Here is a 21,279-nt window from a genome sequence, read left to right on the forward strand (position 1 = left end):
AGATTCCCCACAGATGATGCTATGAGGCAAAAATAGATCGTTGCCATAGCTCGTCCCAATTGGCATTGGAAAAAACAGCACCGTGTTTGCTCTAAGCATTTCGACAAAGTTTTATTAACATTGAAATAAGTTATCAAACATATGTGACATGAATGATACCGCTGTGTTTTAATTTTACTGTCCCATTTAAGTAGCTTCTGTCAAATCACGCCTCTTGGGTATCTTTTAATCCCTAAGAAAGTCAGAAAAGAACAGAAGGCGTACTGGCTTTCTCCTAAACGAAATTCCGGCCGATTTCTTGTTTGTTACTTACAGCGGTTTCCAATCCTTCCGAAATTTCTAACATTTTCTTAATTTAATAATCTAAATGCTTGACCATTTTTGTTTGAATGACGTTTCGGAAGGCATCAAACTGCTGTAAACAGCAAATGAAAATTAGACAAAATTTAGCTCGGAGAAAGCCGGTAGTTCTATAGTTTATTGTAATTTAACAGCTTCTTAACGAGTGCTTTTATATATCCAGACTTCTTTTGGTACTTGAATACCAAATCAGGATATTGATATCTTTTTTTAGCCTTTATCTAAAATAGCAATTTGCAACGGTTTGTAGTTGACTGACCGAAAAGTGTTTATTTTAGCAGGTCTGTGAATTTACCATAGCCGATAGACAAAGTATCTATCGATATCGATAAGATATCGGAAGGAATCGCAACACAATTAAATTTCTTGCTGTAAGACAGAGTACACTCAAATGTCATAGTGTTACTTCTATGCTTGTTCTTGTTCTGAGAAAAATACCTTTCATAAAAAGTAATATCCTCATTTTATGAATATTATTTTTTAAATTTATAAATAACAAAACTACATAAAACATAATTGACAAATCAAATATGATTGGTGATATATAATATATAATAAATAAATAGTTGTCATAGTGAAAGTGTTAATTGCAATAAAATTTCCAGATAGTAACTAAAAACAATATTGATTTAGTGTTCGTGGCCTCATAGATCGACCATTCTGCATTAGGTTAAGTTTTAAGTGAATACAACCATTCGAACACATCAATCAAAATTTAAGTAAAATTTACCACAAAAAGCAAACATGAATTTTCGTAAACCCCGAGCACGATCCAGGAGAAACTCAATGAACGTAGTATTAAATACAGAAAAATGGCGGCATTACGGCAAAAGGATGTCGCGACGAGGCACCGACTTCTTAGAAGACGAAACTGATGATGAAGAACCAAAATACAGAGAAATCAAAGATTGGGTTCAAGAGTTCTTTGACCGAAAAAGTGAATGCCTAGACAAAGCAGACCAAGATGTGGAAGTACAGCTAACAAAGAAACAGACGCTCATACTATCCACCTTGGTGCCTGATGAAATCCTTCTGATGGACAAGTTCGTTTAACACATCTTTAATGTAATTTTTGTCGATTAATACTTTTTTATGTGCTCATTGCTTACAGATTGATTTGTTTTTAGTTTTGATTCAAGTGAACCGAAACGCTTCGTTGGTGTGCTTTTAATGGCAGATGTTTCTGGATATACTGCATTGTCAGAACGTTACAATAACACTGGAAAAGGCGGCACATATCGATTAACTGTGACATTGAATACTTACCTCGGTTCACTCATTGAAGTGATTTACGGTCATGGCGGAGACATCCTCAAATTCGCAGGCGATGCCTTTCTTGCGCTTTGGAAAACAGACAAAAGAACATTCCTCTGCCACACAATCCACACAGTAATCGCATGCGCTTTAATCATTCAACACTCGTATTCATCTTATGAAACTGATGTAAAAGTAAATCTGAAAGTGAAACTAGCTATCTCAGCTGGCAATTTAATGTTTGCTCCTATAGGTGCCGGTATTGATATGAATTACGTGGTTATTGGTTTACCGGTTCTAGAAGCTAAAGCTGCTGAGAGTGTTTGTGCCTCAGGAGAAGTTAAATTAACACCAACCGCATGGGGACATTGTTATTCAAGAAACTATGATCATATAATTAACGACAATGGATACGTTACTATAAAAGCTATTTTATACGATCCTCACGAAAAAGACGTCAACAAACCATTTGTAGGTTTCGGCAATATGTTAAGACAAATAAAAAAGCCATTTACTGCAATTGAAAGTCTACCTGATTCATTTTGGGATATGTCTAAAACAGTTAACATTACAGATGTATTGAAAAAGTATGATGTATTAAACCTTCGTAAAACAATATTATTGTCTGACGAAAAAAATATTGGATCTGAAATACGCAAATTTATGATACGACCAGTTTTGACGCAAATTGATGCTCATCAACCATTGGAGTATCTCACAGAAATGAGACAAGTTTCGGTCTTATTTATGACATTGAAGCCAGTGGAATGCCCTTTTCTACAATTAATAACCATTGTCAATAATTCTTACCAGATAACCTGTGAAATCGTTTACAAATCAATGGGATGTGTCAACAAAATAATATTGTTCGACAAGGACGTTATGGTGTTAGTGATCTTTGGATTGCGAGGGTTCAAACACGAGTCCGAAGCTCAGGCCGCCCTCAAATGTGCATATAATATCAAGAAATCAGTATCAGCACTTGATGGAGTGTTAGAGGTGTCTATTGGTGTCACGACAGGTCAAGTGTACTGTGGAGTCGTTGGACATCCTTTAAGAAGAGAGTTCACAGTTATTGGAGCCATCGTCAATAAAGCAGCAAGACTTATGTGCAGTTTTAGAAATCAAATCACTTGCGATGAAACGACTTTTGTAAAAAGCAAAATGTCTTCAAATGGATTTACTTTGCAGCCAAAAACAGAATTGAAAGGAATCAATCAACCTGGAAAAATATATGAATATACAGAAGAAATTAGAGTCAAAGAATTATATGATATACCAATGATACCTCCGTTATTAAATAGAAGTGATGAAATGGAATATTATCAAAACTGGTTGAATGATAGCCATTTGTCGTTTAGAGATTTTGATGCACTTTTAGTGATTGGTGAATCTCGAATCGGGAAGAGTAGAATGTTAGAGTGGATGGCGCGATACGCTCGTAACAATTCATACACTGTTTGTTATTTGAATTTAACTTCAATACATTCCGCAACCTCGTACTTAGCGTTGAGTCAACTCATCAATCAAATATTGGGTCTTAAAGAACCAATAATGGGATTTTCTAAAGAAGAACAAATTGTAAAATTATTACAAGTATATAACGAGGATTTGTGTTACTTAAACAATATTCTAAAAGTACGTTTTGCGTATCATGAAGGAAGTCGTTCTTTAGATGAATACAAACGAAAAGAAAAGGCTAAGCAAATTTTCAGCAAATTAATAAAATCGATATCAACAACATACGTTATATTTTTAGATGATTTACAAAATTTAGATCCATCTTCATGGGAGTTTATATCACTAATGTTCAACAGCATGAAAATATTTACTGTTTTAGCAGTTACGCGTGGAAAGTATGGTTGTATGCATGCATGGCTATATAGTGTCTTTATCAATAACAATATAAGAAAAATGGTATTGGGGCCCTTAGCTTCAGTTTGGATTCCACCTTTAGCATGTCAAATATTAGATGTTAATGCAGTCCCAAATGATTTATGTAATGCCCTCAAAAGTAAATGTGAAGATATGCCTGGACTGGTAGAGAGCTTTATCCTCCACTTATTTTCATCTGGTGCATTAGATCTAAAAAAGATCCCTAAAAATGAAATAGAAAAATGGAGTCATGAAGATTTGCAGTTTCCAGACTCAGAATTATTGCACCCACAAGCTCTTAATATAAACGACCAAGCTACCCTTGACGAATTAATTAAAAAAGATAGTACAGAAGAAGTAGCAATATGCATTGTAACTTGTAAGGAAGAACTAAATACAAATATAAACGTACAAAATATAGACGCTTTAATAATGATACAAATCGATTCACTGACTCCATACCAGCAACTTTTACTCAAAATAGCATCTGTCATCGGAAATATCGTTTCAAGAGATCTATTAGAAAATATAATGTACGACAATAATAGATTAACTACAGCAAAAGCAATAAAAAGACTATTTGCCTTAAGAATATTATCATGCGCAAATATAATAAACAATAAATGGCATCATCGAGCTAGTTCTAGTAGTAGAAACGTTTCTAACGATCAAATAAATTTAGTATGTGACTGTCACTTTGAATACGATCCAGAAGCAAATGAAAATCTTCCGAAATACTCATTTTGCAAAGTCATGAAGTTTAAAAATAAAAACTCCAGGAAAACTTGCTATGAACTGTTACCCATAAATCAAAAAAAGGAATTTCATTCTCGTGTTGTTAACTATTTACAGAACAATAAACAAAAATGTCCTGATTGTGGCGGAAATATAATGTTGGTCCAATCCATGTCCAATATTCGTGTAGATGACATATGTAGTTCAAGAAGTTCTATTAACACAATAATGACAGAGAACGACAATGAATCAACTGAATCTGGAGAAAAAGAATTAGATAACATTGAAATAAATCAAAATTCTTTCACTGAGTCTTCCAGTAGTAAATCTAATGATTTAATTAAATCTAAGTCGGATTCATTAAACAATAATAAATGTGAAATAACTGATACCAACAACAAATGCTATACATCATCGCAAAATGTTAATGCAAGTATCTGCGTACCCATTCTAAAACTTAGAAATGAGTCAGAATATGTGAGACGAAGGTCAACAAAAAGAGTTACAATGACGAACATGCAGTTCAAAAATATAAGTTCCTGTGAAATAGATAGCAATAAAATATTTGATATGTTACGCGATGTTATAGAAGCGCAAAACCCTCGAGACTGGCATAAACTTGGTGCAATAGATAGTCTAGATGATATAAATAACGACAAAGTTAGGGAATCTTTCAATATTCACATTGAAAAAAATGTATCTCTTACTAATGTAGCCAAGTGCACATGCGCCGAATTAAACATTAAGATTCACGAACAACTCATTTACCATGCACATCAAGCCGAGCTTAAATCAAAAGCTATAGATTTCTTGATAATCTACTGCTATTTGAATCTTCTCGCTAACAACTTTGAAAATGTATTACCAAAACTAGACGAAGCTGAAACTATGTGTTTAGAGAACGAAGAAAGTATTGGAAAATTCGACGTAAAGAGATTTTTAGGTAAAATTCACTCTTTAAGAGCCGCTGCCTTCTTAATGAATGGAAAACTTTCCGCTGCAAAAGTAGAGATAGAAAGAGCATCCCGAATATATAAAATTAATCTACACAAAGTATCAGAGTTCCTAAAATTCACACGTTTACTATCAGTTGTCAAAATAAAACGTCGAAAATACCGCGATCATGAAATTCAAATGAAGTCTGATTCAGTGTTTTGCCTTAATATTGCAACATTAATATTTTCCTCGCTGGGAGAAGAAACAGTATCGAGGATTGCAGCTTTTAGAGCTCTTGAAATCGTACAAAGTATTGAATGCCGAGTAGTAGACATTTGTGATGCGTATAGCAACGCTATACAGGTAGAATTGGATCGTGGAATGCCTGATGCTACAGCGGAGATTGAACAACAGGCCAGAATATCATTAAGACAATTATCTCGCCCCATTCAAACTGATGAGCTATATGCTGTGGGAAAATTGTTTAATGCCTCTTTTCGAGCTCGAATGGCAAGAGGTCAACTCGTGGCTACAGTTCGTTCTGGTTTCCGTGCATTAGCCGTGACTCGATTCCTTCAAGCAGATAACATTTCCTTAGACATTATACCTGATTTATTTTATATTCTTCTTTCAAGACGTCGTATTGAGGAAGCAATTGACATCGTCCAACTTTCGCTTCGTCTTGGAAAAAATCATGTTTCACTAGATAGCGAAACTTGGTACTTCGCTCTTTGCATTGATATGATTTTAGATGCAGGATTTCAGCTGGAACCACCACATGAAATAAGTCGGTTTGCAGAATTTGCCTTAAATACTGGTAGATCTGCGGGACAGAGTCGACGGCGTCTTGTCGTAGGGTTATGGACGTATTGGCTCAGAGCAAACATGGAAAAGAAGGCAAAGCGGTTCGAATCTGAAGCTCTTAGTTGGACAACGGATGAAGATGACGATGGATCGTTATCGACATTAATAAGCGCTATGAGACTAGCTGAAGGCATGTTAGAAAGTTTGGCCCGAAAAGTAGATGATTTAAGAAAAGTAAGTTATGAGTGAGCTTTTAAATGTCATAAACTTGGTCTTAATTTGTCAATTTCTTTAGTACATTGAAACACAGACGTAAAGTGTTTTTTGTTTTACAGGTAGTCGATCTAATGGAGTTACGATCAATAGCGGACAGAGAATTGACAAAACTTGAAAAGGATGTACGCCTACTACGTGTTTTATATCCTCGCTGGATGCTATTGAAAGCGAATTCATTTAAATTATCAGGTCGCTTGACTGCATCTGTTACGTTATTCAATCAGGTCTGTATAATATTAAAAATTTGTAATCAAATAAACGGCATAAAAGGGCGGAATGTGGGTACACCAGTTGCGCCTCTGCCTACCACTATGGGGATAAAAGGCGTGAGTGTAAGTGTTTTTAGTATTCAAACTGTTACCCTTAACGATACGTTTTAGAAAAATACAATATCGGAGATTAACTTCGTTTGTAGGCGTTAGAAGAAGCACGGAAAATTAATAATCGGCTAGAAGAATCACTGGCTACAGCAGCCCTCTCTAATTCTGTATTCTGGGTACAGAGCGCTAGAACTGGCACATTTGTGAACTGGCGAGATGGTGCTGAACATGCCAGAACTTCTTGGCATCAATTGATGTATAGAATTACTACCACAAGAGAAGGATAAGGAATTTACAATTTTGTTTAAAATATCTAGTTTTTTAAATAAGTTACAATGTAACACGCGTACAATATCTACCAATATACATCATATTATAAAATGTAACTGACTGCTAAGAATAAATAAATATTAGAATACATTAAATTAAGTAAAAAAATAACAATTACTTTTTAAATTCCTAAAATATCCCGCAATTTTCAATACTTAATCGATCCCAATCTCAATCTTCGATCCGATGCCGAGAATAAATCAATCAAAATAAGTCACTTAAACAATGTTAAAAACCTTTCTTATAATCTGTCCGTTTTCCCGATGAACTGAAAAGGAATCGTTTTTTGAAAACGGCTGCAAATAGTTCATAGATGATAGGAGTCTAAGAATTGAAATATGCTACGAATTATTCAAGTTGACATTCCATTGGATTACAACGGGTGTAATTTGTCCCTTTGGCACCCAGAACGTATATAATCAGACTAACCAATATGTAGAATGAACATAGTATTTCAAAGAACGAATTTTAGATGACACAACCATCTCATTCGATTTCACTTTCAAAAAAGTAATAATTGAGTTTGATTCGATAGCAGAGAGAAATAACTCGAATTGATTAACTCGACTTACATTGTGGCCATCACTATATTGTGTTGACGAATTTGACATTTGACACATGACATTGACAATATATTATATAGGTAACTTTGTTTGATAACAAGTTTACGTAGTTCAGTGATAAACTTTTGCTCACATTGTATCATTTTGCCAAAGTTTTCAATGTCATTTAATCTTACCACGCAACAACACTGACGCAATTATTCACTATTATCTGAGAATATTTATTAAAACTTTAAAAAATGCCCAATAACATTGTTTTTGCTGGTTTATTTATACATTCAAGTTCCAACACAGATTTCTCAATCTTGAATGGATATGTCTGGATCAAAAATGGCAAGGTACTTATAAATTTAAATTTCTAAAGACTTTATCATTCATAATAATAGAGGCTAGTAGATATTACGTGATTCAAATGTATTTTCCTAAATTGTTCATGCTTTCTTTGCTTTTACTTAAATTTTTTATATCAATAATATCAACTGAGTTTTTTAGTTGCTTGTTCTTATTATAAAATCTAAACATTTATTGAGACCCTATGTATTTTTATTTTTTTTTTTATTTTATGCTCAGATAACAAAAATAGGATCAACAGAGGAGTTTAATAGTTTAGAAAATTCTGGATCATTGGCAGAAGTGGAAATCATAAAATTATCACCGAGCCAACTTATTATCCCAGGTTTTGTGGATTGCCATGTTCATGCACCACAGTTTCCCAACATTGGGCTTGGGTTAGACCGCCCCCTACTGGAATGGCTGGATAAGTACACATTCCCTTTGGAGAAAAAGTATAGTGATGTGGCATTTGCTGCTAAAGTCTATGACCAAGTTGTGGTAAGTGTCTGTTGAATATATTTAATATTAATAAAATTTTCTTAATTTACAGCAAGTATTTTATAAATATTCTAAAATGACATTATAATGTGTATTAATAATTGAATATTTACATATAAATATTTTATTCCTTTTAAAAGAAAATAATATTTTATAACATGAAGCAAAACTATAATCATATATATAATTCCTATACAATATTGATTATGGTGGCCAAACATTTCCAACAATTACACTTATATCAGCAATTCAAGATTATCACTGTTTTTCTTAGTATTTACATATAGTCATTATTCCTGTCACCAATTGTATATTATTACAACTTCGTAACATTTCAGCAAAGACTGCTTCACAATGGTACCACAACAGCCTGTTACTTTGGCTCTCTACATCTAGAAGGAACTTTAGAACTGGTCAAAAGTGCCATCAAACACCACCAGAGGGCTCAGGTCGGCAAAGTCAGCATGAACTTGAAGAATGATGCAGGTTACTATAACACTGTAGAAAAGGAATTAGCTGATACTGCAAGTTTTGTGCATAAAGTATTGGAATTAAAGGTATGATGTATTTTATCCCAAATGGGGTAGGCAGAGGCGCCACTATTGTCAAGCCCCATTTCACCATATATATTCCATCCCATTATGTGATAGCGGTGACCTTATTTTCATATTAAGCACAAACTCCAGACCCAAAGCTAGTACTAAACAGAAAGTCAATAAGAATAATACTTAATGTCATGTCCAATAAAATCCATTCTATATTTTAGCCTATGACATCAACATTTCCACAACAGATTTTAATTAGTGACATTTATATTTCAGAATGATTTGGTGCAACCAGTAATAACTCCAAGATTTGCAATAAGTTGTGACGAACAACTCATGACTGGACTAGCTAATATATCTGACCAATATGGTTGTAGGATACAGGTATACATTTCAGTATTAAATTCAGATTGAAATTTTAAGATAACATTTGATGTTACAATGGTATTCTCTCAATGCTATAAAAGTGTGAAGCCCTCACTGAAATAAAAAAAAAAAACAATATTTTTTTTATGATTTAGTGCACATAATCTCCATGGTTTATTCTTAAGGCGATACCTCAAGGTCCATTTTCATACATTTTGTTTCACCTTTAATCTGGGTAACTAAACAAGTATTGGCAAGTATAGAATTTAAATTCACGTCTAGTTAGTGATTAGTTCTCGCAGTTGAAAGAAAAACGTAAAAATAATTAATAATCATGGATATTTCTGCCTTTAAAATTTCGTCATATTAAATTTAGTGTATCTTTACTCATGTTTTATTATAATTTATGAAGACTATTAACTAGCCAAATTTTATGACACTTTCTGAAATTATATTTAGGGTTCTGTATCTCAAGACTCCATTATATGAGCACTTTGCTGTTCATCTGTCTGTCTGTCTGTCTAGATCCTTTTTCTCAGAAACGCTTAGAGGTACCTAGTTGTTTGTATCAAATATTCGGGTCTACGGTCTCTTCCAGTTGTGAAAAATAAACAAACTTAACACAATCGAAAGATATGTTGGTTTATGGCTAATATTTTCCGATTTTACTGGTAATCATAACCTATAGGGTAGGAAAAATTTTAAAATCCTTAAGAGCGTTTACGTGCCGCGCGTGAAGTCAACTATAGGTAATTCGTCGCAAAATTCACACACACAGAGCCGTTGCGTAGCTGTGTGCGTAGAGTTAGCGCGTCGGCTATCTTTATAGTCAGACCAACCAATTTTGATCTTTTCGCTTTAATTATCTAATTGGAATGTAACTTATGATTTATGAATTTATGATAAATGAAGAATTCTATTGTTAAATATATAAGAATTCATCATGAAATAGTTTATATGTATCATTTTGTAATTATAAAAGAAAATAAACATTTTTAACAAATTTTAACGGCAATTTTACAAATTGTTATTTTCACTTTTTAAATGTAAATGCTTAAAAAATTTAAGCATTTGCATTTAGAAAAGTACCCTTAGTAAAGTGGAGCTCATCATGAAGCCGAAAGATAGGCACCAGAACTCCGTAATCAGACAATAAATCAGGAAAATTACTGTGCTACGATGTTTATAATGGACCACATAATTACTCCATAGATCTGCATTTTTAATATTTAGCGTATTGAAAGTTTAAATTAAGTCATTAGAAATTACATATTGGAATTTATATTTTGAGTCAGAAGGTGTATGTAATGAGATGTCATTTTTAGATGTATAACTAAAAAGTGAGAAATAAAAGATTTCTTTTTTTGGAAGTTGGTTATATTTTTTTGGATAGTTTTTTTTTAATAGGTATTGCTTCTCAGTGACATCGATCATCAATCGACCGATTGTACATCCATGTATAACAATTTACCAGTTTTGTATCCATAGTTTTGCATAATATTTGCGACACACGACGAAGCAAAATAGTTGGTTCTGTACTTTTTGACCAACAGCAGTCAGCTTTGACTGTAAGTATGGGAATACCGTCTTTTACATCGCTACAGGCAACATCTTTATCAGTTTCTTCTCTAGCGGCCTCTTGCATCCTGTCCTCTGCAGCTAATTTCAATCATTTAGCTAACTCGTCGTAACATTTAACGTCTTACAAAAATTTTGTAAAGCCATAATTTGTAGCAAATTGTTTTGCCTGCAAATATGTTTTTTCTCCTTTATCCTCAAATGGTAACTCATACCTTTTCTACCTGCATAACATTCGATAAGTTAAATTTGGTAAGTTCTATGGCAAACAAAAGAGTTAGGAATAAATAAGTAAAGTTGTACGAATTTAAAAAAAAATTGTAATAATATATTTACAATAAAAAAAAAACAAAAAATAAGTTAAACATTTTGTTTCGACCGGATTCTCATGAGCATTGACGAACCCGGTAAACTTTGGAGCGCTGTAACAGCGTTTTAAATGAATGAAATAAAAAAAAATTATAGGGAACAATTTTCCTCAAAAGATCATTTACAAGTTACTTTGAGGTAATTTTTTTGTAAAATGTAAAAAAAAAAGTTATAGAGCAAAAAAGAAAACTTTTATAAACATTTTCTCACATTTTTGCTTATAACTTCTTTAATTTTTAATTTATGGCAAAAAGTTATATAAACATATTTGTAGGCAAAACAATTTGCTACAAATTATGACTTTACAAAATTTATGTAAGACGCATAGTTTCCGAGATATCGCGAAAAAAGTGTTTTCACCCCTTTTTCCATGATGGCGCCAGGGGACAAGGAGGGCGACCTCACAAACTTGAGATTAAGCTTCTATTGACCCCCCCACACATGTTCTAAAAATAATATTGGGTCCTCTAAAAAATACAAAGCTCATGTAACATTTCAATGGGCTAATTGTTTTTAGCTTAAGGTTCCATTTTTTTCCTTCGAGTTACTGTTGCTCAAGTGTTTAATGAGTAAAAAAAGCAACAACCATAACTACTGACGCATGTTATAACATTAGTACATCAATCTTTTAGCTTTTGCTTTAGCCGAAGTTTCAGCGTTGTTGCGTTTCCTTTTCTTGCCTAGAAATAGCTTTACTTCCCATTGTGTCTGAAACATAATAATATAATAATAATTTATAGTAACTACTAAAATTATTGTCACTCATTAAAGAAAAAAATATTTTACTTACTAAAGTACTAAGATGTGGCAATCACTGTATACACGTGACTATTTTTTCTACGCACAGCAAAGGCCAACTGTAGTCTGGCCGGAGCGACGAGCGATACGTCCTCTCTCTAGAAAGCCTCAAGGCAGACTAATTTGAAACGATTTGCGCGTTGCGTTTTATAGCGGTATTTAAAATATTTATAGAAAAATAACAGAACTAATTTTGTTGAATTTTTAAATTGTATGTTTTTAAGGAGATGTTCTTCTATTATAGTAATCCAATATTATATTCAATTAAGTAAGATATAGTGATAAAAAAAAAATCATTTAAATGACCAACATTTCTGAAATTTTCGAATTCTTTGAATTTTTATTTCTCATGAATTAAACATAAAAAGATATTTTTCTCTACTAACTTTTTCTTCAGGATCTTTTAGTTAGATAAAAATAACATATTGTTATGTTCCTTAGTGGTTTAAGATATTTTGAGCTTCGAAATAGACGTTCGAAGCGCAAATTTGAAAACCTCTGTTCAGTAATCATTAAACAATTTACAAATACTCAATAAATCTAAAAATTTTCTCTACTAACTTTTTAGACAACAAAATTTTCTATAGTAATTACTAATTCATATGTTTTTAAAATAATGTTTTGATGGATATTATCTCCTTCGAAAAGTGCTGTTTTTGAGACATACGGCGCGCGGATGCGTAAACGCTCTTAATATATATTTATGTACTTAGATATAAAACCTACAAGTTAGTATAGAACCCTCGGTGCGCGTGTCCAACTTCTCGCCCTGTTATTATGAATGCAAATAGTTATTAATTATAATATTTGTCTATTTCAGAGCCATCTGTGTGAAAATCTCAAGGAAATAGAATATGTGCTGCAGATAAATCCTAAATGTACAAGTTATGCCGAAGTGTATGACAAGAGTCTGCTTTTGAATGACAGGGTATGAATCAATATTACATGAGTTATTTATTTTCAAAATCTATACATTAATATTTGAAGAAAATACGTGGCATCCTTTTAAAGCATGTTGCTCGCAGTGAGTGAGATTTGGCATAATTAAAGTTCAGAAAATAATAATTATGTATAGTATGTGTTACAAATATATTAAATTTTACTGTCGAATTTCGACCACTAGATCATTTAATACCTGGTTTATTGTTTACAAACAGTTTTCTAATGGAACCGAGGAAATTTCACTCATCATAAGAAATGCTTGTCACTTTGCAGTGTATAATGGCGCACGCAATACACATGACGGATCAAGAGATAGATCTATTGTCCAGTAAAGGTACTGCGGTCGCGCACTGCCCTGCGTCCAACACGAGACTGAAGTCAGGACTCTGTCCAGTCAGGAAGTTACTGGACAGTAACATCACCGTCGGTTTGGGCACGGGTATGTCGCAGTTGAATTGTTTTTTGCATAAAAGGTGTTTCTAAATTTTATCGTGCATGATTGTTGAAACGCCTGGAGCCGTAGCCAAGACGCCTTTCTGCAATCGGTAACGTTAATAGAAAACAAAATAAATATATATTTATAAGTCTATCGCTTGAATATGTCATTCCTATATATTTTTTGAAGATAATACAAATAGTATATAACTGTGCCGACCGCCCGAGGATGTTTATTTCTTGGCGATCTAAATTTTTGAGCATCACTTAACATAGGTGTAATAAAAAAAATCGATAAAACAAAATACAACAAAAAGATTTTATTTTGCTTTCTAAATTCTACGGAATTGTTCTTTCGTTTATCGACTAAGTATGTTTCGGTAAAATACTGAATTAACCTTATATTCTTCCAGATGTGTCAGGAGGTGATAGCTCATCGATACTAGACGCTTTACGAAGAACCATGGACGTCTCTACGCATTTAGAAGTTAAAGGTGCTGACGGATACTCAATAGATTCGAAAGAAGCGTTCTATTTGGCAACTTTGGGCGGCGCTAAAGGTATGATCTGGTAATTCAAATACAAAATGTGTCCTTTTATATTAGTACAGCAAAGTACTACATTGAAATTGTTAGTAATTAAATAATTCTAACATAAAGGTGTGTAATAAGAAATATTGCGCCTTTCAAGTGTTAATTTGGAGAATGCTTATTGGACGCATTCTAACTGACAAATTAGTTAATATTAATTAAAAATGATGGTAAACTTACCATCATATAAACATTCAAAAAAAACCTAGTTATAAACACAAATTACAAATAAAACTTTTAAAAAATAGTGTTAAAGGTTGTATTATTGTATTTCTCTTCAGCACTACGTTTAGAAGACAAAATCGGCAGTTTTGAAGTGGGTAAAGAATTCGATGCTCTTCTCGTAGATGTATACGCTGAAAATGGGCCCATAGACAAGTACGATTTCGAAGTGGAACAAAACACAGAGGAATGCGCTACAAGTCTCCTGCAGAGGTTCATTTACATGGGTGACGATAGAAATATAGTACAAGTGTATGTAAAGGGGAAAAGGGTAAAAAATATATAAAATAGACTTTTATCTGCAATAAATGAAACTATTGTACAAATGTTTATAGTAAACTTTAAGATAAAAATAAAATATCTTTTCTTTTTTTAAATTCTAAGATATTGGATCCTCATTTTTTAAGCAGATGTTCTAACTGATATAAATTCTCAATTATTATACTTTTTCTATTTGACAATTATTTTTAATAATTTAGGTGCCACATAATACTACGTTTCTTTAAATCGGGAAACTCGTCAAATGAAACATACACATGCATATGTTATAATTTTATTACCGTGTAATTTTTTTTTATAATTTGTGTAGAAAACTGTGCAAATATAATGAAAAATACAAACTGAATTTACATAACGTATTAATACTAAATGGAATTAATCATAATTAATTCCCACATCAAATGTGGCAAAACAATGTCGATATAATTTGAGCTAATAATTTAATAGCTCTTCACTAATTTTCGTATAACAAAAAACTGAACATAAAAAATTGAACACAAAATCAAACTGTGATAACTTTAAAGCTTCGAGATCAAATACAGCAACAATTTATAAACCAGATATTTAAAAAAAACTTATGTCGAATAAAATCAAAGGAAATAAAGTATCAAATAATATTTTGTTCGTAGTCTGCCTATACAAAATAGTGATGTGGCTAAATTACTCCAACTGTCGATAAATTATGTAGTCGAAAAAATTAAAATCAAGAAATACTAATAAAAAGTATCATCTTTTTTGTAATTATAGTTTTTCATTCGTAACATTTTTAGTACTATTCATACTAGCGATAACGCGAAATAATATTTTTATCAAAGCCACATCACTATATAATATAATACTCAAATGCAACTGGTGTTGTTACAATACTTAAGTCGGTGGAATGATAAAACAATTAATGTGTTATTCGAGTGTTAGTAATAAATACGAACAGTCTTATAAAATCAAAAATACATTATCTAAACATTAGAGAAACATCTTATAGTAATTAAATATACATACAAAAAATGTTATACTCGTATTCAGTTAATACACCGTGTTACACTATTAAAAATATTAATTTTAAAAAATATTATCGCAATAAAGACGTATATAAGATATTAATTTACTTTACAAAAAATGTTGGGCTGTCGCTGTTGCTATCACAATTGCAGATCGCTGGGTAAATATAAATTGTGATGACAAGAACAACATTACAGCACAGACTAAAGTATGCTTCACACGACACTCGTTTCGCTTATCGATTCTCCAATAGCCTATAAAAGAATATATTATAGGTATTTTCGAATTTAATATATTGACTCGGAATTAGTTGGCTAAATCGTAAAACTTATGCGATAGGGCTGCTTTTTAACTAAAATGTTAGATTTTATGATGAATTCATAATAAAATCCAATAAATTCACGAACACCAACTTTATACCTACTAGTAATGTTATAAATACAAAATAAAACTTTTAAAATCGTGGCAATTTCTAGTAAAAATGGTGCTTACCAAATGTGATAACAAACGTTGATTTTTAACATAGCTTCAATAAAATACTCCATGCATAAACTATCAACGTGACGAATGTCGTGTAAACCACACTTATAATTTTACACTACAACATCCATACGCCTACTCAATGAACACAGGAACTTGGACGAGCAAATCCAAAAAAAATATAAGCCGCGTTAATTCTCAACAAGTCCCCCATTTGTTCGACTTTATCATAATTTTCTAACATTGGGTATTACTTGAAAAAAAATCACTATATCGACTATTAAAAGTCCACTAACTCGAAACGACGATTATCTCAATACACATATAAACTCGTTTATTTATATTCATAAGTTATATTTATATATAATGTTACTAATATGCCTATTGTTTGAACAAAAATATATTCTAGGCATCTTCATAAACAGTATTAACTTTCATCTATTATAAACTAATATACTATTAAGACAATACTAATTCAACCGTTTTAAGATTTATCTATGTATGTATACGAACAACGATTTAAAAGCGATTTTTTTTTTATAAACACGACTCTAAACCATCACTCACTCATGCGGGTCTGGGATTCAGTGGCGCGCACTAAACATACACGAATGGCGAAACAATAAGGTACTTGACAATATGGCCACAAAACAATCGTATAGCGAAGTATAGAACTAACTGCTAATATTACTATCATAATGTTTCTTTGAGCTGCCTTCTCTTCACAACTACCGTGAACATAACCGATTGTTTACAGAGGGGCCGAGGCCGCCAATTGCACTGCTTCATATCCTAAACAGTCTTAAAACATAAACTTAATTTATTACACTTTATGTGCGAAAAATGTGCATAATGATGTGCATAATTAAACTATTAAATATTTACATAGATAACAAAAAAAAATGATTCTCTGTGAGCCTTACAACTGAATAACATAATACTTATAATACAATAATGAAGTGAATCAAATGTCAACATTAGAAAACTAAAATTTAGAATATTCATAAGACATTTCAGACACAACTAGCACCTATGATATATATCTAAGATCGTAATGTTCGCATGTCTGTACATGCTACATTCGCTATTACTTTCGACATTTGCAAACTCCATTTTGTACCATATTATAAATAATAGACAATACCATCTCGACAATGTCAGCTACGCATGTTAAAATTCAAAATCGCACAAGAAAACCATCAGAAAGATATTTTCAGTCTTTTTATATTGTGGCTCGTAAATAACCTGTGTACCAGAATTGAAACCGTTTCCAATATATTAATTTTGGCATAGCTTGGAGATACATTTTATATACAGTATGAGCAAATAAACTGTCGAAGAACAACTGAGGTAGAAAGAAATGCAAAGAATTATAATTACATCTATATACTGATAAAGCTCAAACAAATTTAGAATGTATTAAGTTCTCGCTACAAGTAATACTTATCTCAATAATTTATTTACAGGAATGTATGTCGCAGTTTTTGGAGCATCGAGGCGAGCTCCTGTGATGATATTTTATAAAACTTTTGTTCTTGTGATTTTCTATTACAATTTTATATCCGTGTACTATGTACCAACTAAACAAAAATATATGTATGTATGTCTCGTATAAACAATTCCTTAAGAAACAACACTTTATAAATAACCTAGCAATACTAATTATAACTATAAATTTCAGTCAAAACAAAAAACCTTTGTTGGCTGTTCTGTCTAAATATTTGACGTAATGAGATTTAACATCTCGGACTCGGACAATGACTCTTGGAACTTGCAATAGTTTTGGTAAAAAAATAGAGAGCTCGTTGTAATTTTATCTTGTGGGAAATTCGTTAACAGATCGCCAAAAGACCGAATTTTTATTTTTCTATACTAAATAAAATTCATAATCTTCGGTATCGATCCATTTTGCTAATATTTCAAACAGATATACATCTGATAATTTGAATGTTTCACTTGCCAGTCGATTAGTATATCAAATCACTAACGTTTTATTGGTAATTCGATATATTAAACACACAATCGAATTTCGATATTTTACGGCATTGCGTGCGCGCATTCGTACACGAAGTCTAGCCTCCAGGCTATCACTTGTCGATGAATAAGGATGATCGATAACGGAACTTGTGATATCGATTTTTCTTCTAATATTTTAATTTTATATAGGCAATAAAATAATTAATTCTTAGCTAATAGCTGCAAAATTGTAAATTGTACCAACTTTATAAATTTATAGAAAACCATTAATTATATCGTCGATAACCAATCGATATTAAATTCGATATTTAGTTAATATAATAATACATAACTTTCGAATGAAAAAATCTTAACCAACAACCATTGATACATTGACAAATATTCACAATTATTTAAACTATAGTCATCGTACATCCGCACCATCGACAAGTGTAGTGTTGTCAGAATATCCAATTACCTGGAGGGTCGTCGCGTGCAGGCGCACTCCCTCGGCGGTCAGGCGGTCACTTTACGAGGCTGGAGAGGGAGCGGGATTTCAGTGTCGGAGTGTGCGAGCGCGCGACACGCGGCGCCGCCGCTGCACACGCGCGCGCGCCGCGACCGACGCCGCGAGCTGCGCCGCTCGCCACCTGCGCACCGCACAGCTACACAACTGACACACGCCCGCTACACGCGACACAGTGTTTCACGCACGAAAACTACTGGACTTGCACATTGATACATCGATATTAATATCGCATCAATACTTGCTAGTCACGATATTTAAAGACAAATTAAACAACTGCAGTTGTTGAATATGGCGTTCGAAACACTGTTATTCATGTAGCCTGGCAGGCAAATACTATTCAAATTCAAAATATATAAAAAAAAAATATCAACAAACTATCATATTTGGGACATCAGATCAAACGTTATACTGTTGTTTTTATTTCCCAAATACAAAGTTAGAGGTGTAGATAGCGGCACACGTGCTGATTAATTTAAAAAATTATCGATAATCGATCTTGGTATGTATATTGTACCAGTTTTTATAAAGCAAATCTCTTAAAGTAGTGTAGAGTGTTTAACATCCCTTCACACATTATAATCGATACAAACTGTGAATTTAAAAACCACACTTTTTAAGCGCTGTCTACATCCTCAATCCTTATTTACCTACTAAATATAATACTCTACAATATGTATGCGAAATAGAAATCATATTTCCAAACGCTTCAAATTATTACAGGTACTATAAAATGTATATATAAAAAACGTAACTATAAAAACTTTGAATCAACTAAAGCATTTAGAACTATGAAAGGCATGGATTTATACTTGATTAATTTCCCATAATGTTAAATCATTATGTAAAATAATCTTTAGATAAATATTCAGGGAGCATTTCTTAAAGTCATAATAATTTAATAACTTTAAAAAACATTCAATATTTTAATTATTCTGGCACATCATTGCTCCCTCATTATTATCAAAAGCAAATGACAATTGGATAAATATATCTTGCCACGATAACAGTATGCAACAAAATAAAAAAAAAATCATAAGTTATGGAATATGTACTATGCAACGGTAGCTGAACAAAACTATTTAGGATTGGATTTAGAGCATTCATTAATATTATCGATACTTTCGAAAAGTGTATCGATAACGCAACTTTTAATGATTTTTATCTATTTAAAACTTGCTCAATCCACACCTGTTTTGATATACGTAACATAATCAATATGTCATAATATGTTTAATGTATAAACAAGCGTGATGTGTACGTCACAACGTCGATCATGCTACAATGTATACATAGGTATATATGGCAATTTATACAGGCGCAGGTCTAGTCGACTTTTAGACTTATATGTTGCTTTATTAATATAGTTCAATGTTCATGAATGTTTTTTGAATTCGGCGACACTTTCGGATGACCATGACCCTTTAAAACCCAAAGCAGATCCGCGCCTGTATTAAAACTAATTCGCTAGTACATGCCTATTACATTTGGCATTAATTAAAATCGGCTGTACATCAATTCGTCTGCATTACTAAGCGTTCATATAAATTACATAATAATATTTACAACCTAAGTAACGTATACGATTTACAAACTTGTGAAGCCATTGTTCGACTGCTACAAAATTTAAGAAGAAACAAATCTTATCGAAGAAATGAAAAGAATGACCAAACAGAAACCGGTGAAGAGTATGGAATGTTGAAAGGGAAGACAGTGAACGCCATGCACACAGCAACAGACACAACGTGCGGTGAAGGAACAAAAAGTGCACAACTCATGCCAAACAAGCGGGAAGCGAGCCCGATAGCACATGTACCGTGGTATTAGTTAAGCTTCGGAGGCTTTATCTCTCTAACATACAAAGTTTCCAAACACTGTTCACATCGAATCTATCCATAAAATTTCCTTTGACTAGAGCTTTTTCCCAATCAGCTGACGTTTCAGCACAGATATGTAGGCGCTCAGAAAGTCCGTACAGCGAGAGCAAAGCCTTCGACGAGCGTACGTGAGACCCTCCGCACCGAAGCGAACAAACACGAAGAAACAGTACCGGTGCGCGAGGTTCAAAACAAAAACTCTAGGCAGGCGACAAGCACGTATAGCGCCGTGCTCTCTTCACGGCGGGCCGAGCATGAGGGGCACGCGTGCGGCGCGCGGGGGAGGAGCGCGGGGGCCGCGCGGGCCGGGGCCGGGGGCGGGGGCGGGGGCGTACCGGCGCGCGGCCGCGGCGCGTCCAGCGAGCTGGCCGGCTGCAGGAACCACTCCGAGCGAGTGCGCATGCGCGCCCGCTGCCGCTCGTGCACCTACGCACCACCACCACGCACTGTACTCCGGTCTCCAATCCTCACTCTCAAACCCAACGAGACACACCTACACTTGCTTTGCCTCGATTTGCCCTTTAAACTCAATGGAAAATGTCAGTTCCTAGATGTAAACCTTGGACGTCTCGATATCGATATTTTCAAATATCGATATACTCTTAATGCCCTGATACAAGTGTAAAAAATATTTTTAATACATTCTTGCTAAGTGATATTTTGACATCGGTATGTGACGCATATACTATTATAATCACTCGAACGAGAGGCAAAACTAAAATACCCACCACATGTTTAGATATTTAATGTACTGTTACAGTGAAAACTACAAGTTAATACAGTTAATTAAAGAGTACATGAACAATAGTCATTAGTATTAAATCCATTACCTAAATTATTAATCAGACAAACATAAGGGGAAGGAATGTTAATAAAAACTGCTGGGGACAAACCACAACCTTTGGACAACATTAGACCTATAAACCTAGGGTATGAACACAAGAGTACTAGACCACAGCTATACATAATAACTTAGACATCCTACACAGTTAAAAATATTAATAAATATCCTTATACATAATATTTTGACAAG

General features: G+C 33.2%; 3 protein-coding genes across 5 annotated transcripts in view; 2 read left to right on the forward strand and 1 right to left on the reverse strand.

Moving 5' to 3' along the window:
• The first annotated feature begins 940 nt into the window (after nucleotides 1-940).
• On the forward strand, nucleotides 941-7,628 carry LOC115442182 (adenylate cyclase type 10). 2 transcript variants are annotated; one of them, XM_030167183.2, is made up of 4 exons: nucleotides 941-1,403; nucleotides 1,488-6,198; nucleotides 6,300-6,464; nucleotides 6,656-7,628. In XM_030167183.2, the coding sequence occupies exons 1-4, from the start codon at nucleotides 1,105-1,107 to the stop codon at nucleotides 6,845-6,847; spliced, it is 5,367 nt and encodes a 1,788-aa protein (XP_030023043.1). In that variant the 5' UTR covers nucleotides 941-1,104; the 3' UTR covers nucleotides 6,848-7,628. The 2 variants fall into 2 exon arrangements, with proteins under 2 accessions (XP_030023043.1, XP_030023044.1); XM_030167184.1 differs by having other exon boundaries at nucleotides 6,621-6,747.
• On the forward strand, nucleotides 7,562-14,487 carry LOC115442183 (guanine deaminase). The gene is made up of 8 exons (XM_030167185.2): nucleotides 7,562-7,791; nucleotides 8,024-8,284; nucleotides 8,623-8,841; nucleotides 9,106-9,213; nucleotides 12,761-12,868; nucleotides 13,156-13,321; nucleotides 13,731-13,877; nucleotides 14,189-14,487. Exons 1-8 carry the CDS (start codon nucleotides 7,693-7,695, stop codon nucleotides 14,413-14,415), a joined length of 1,335 nt encoding a protein of 444 aa, XP_030023045.1. The 5' UTR covers nucleotides 7,562-7,692; the 3' UTR covers nucleotides 14,416-14,487.
• Nucleotides 14,488-15,685: 1,198 nt separating this feature from the next.
• LOC115442193 (rho GTPase-activating protein 20) overlaps nucleotides 15,686-21,279 on the reverse strand; it is a 34,126-nt gene continuing 28,532 nt past the window's right edge. The window contains exon 10 of one of the 2 annotated variants that reach the window (XM_030167198.2): nucleotides 15,686-18,493. In XM_030167198.2, the coding sequence (XP_030023058.1) occupies nucleotides 18,368-18,493 (126 nt within the window). In that variant the 3' untranslated portion in view covers nucleotides 15,686-18,367. Of the gene's footprint in view, nucleotides 20,673-21,279 lie in introns of both variants that reach the window. The other variant, XM_037447063.1, reaches the window with a different exon arrangement.

The sequence above is a fragment of the Manduca sexta genome, chromosome 6, assembly GCF_014839805.1.
Source record: "Manduca sexta isolate Smith_Timp_Sample1 chromosome 6, JHU_Msex_v1.0, whole genome shotgun sequence".
In the NCBI taxonomy this organism is placed as follows: domain Eukaryota; kingdom Metazoa; phylum Arthropoda; class Insecta; order Lepidoptera; family Sphingidae; genus Manduca; species Manduca sexta.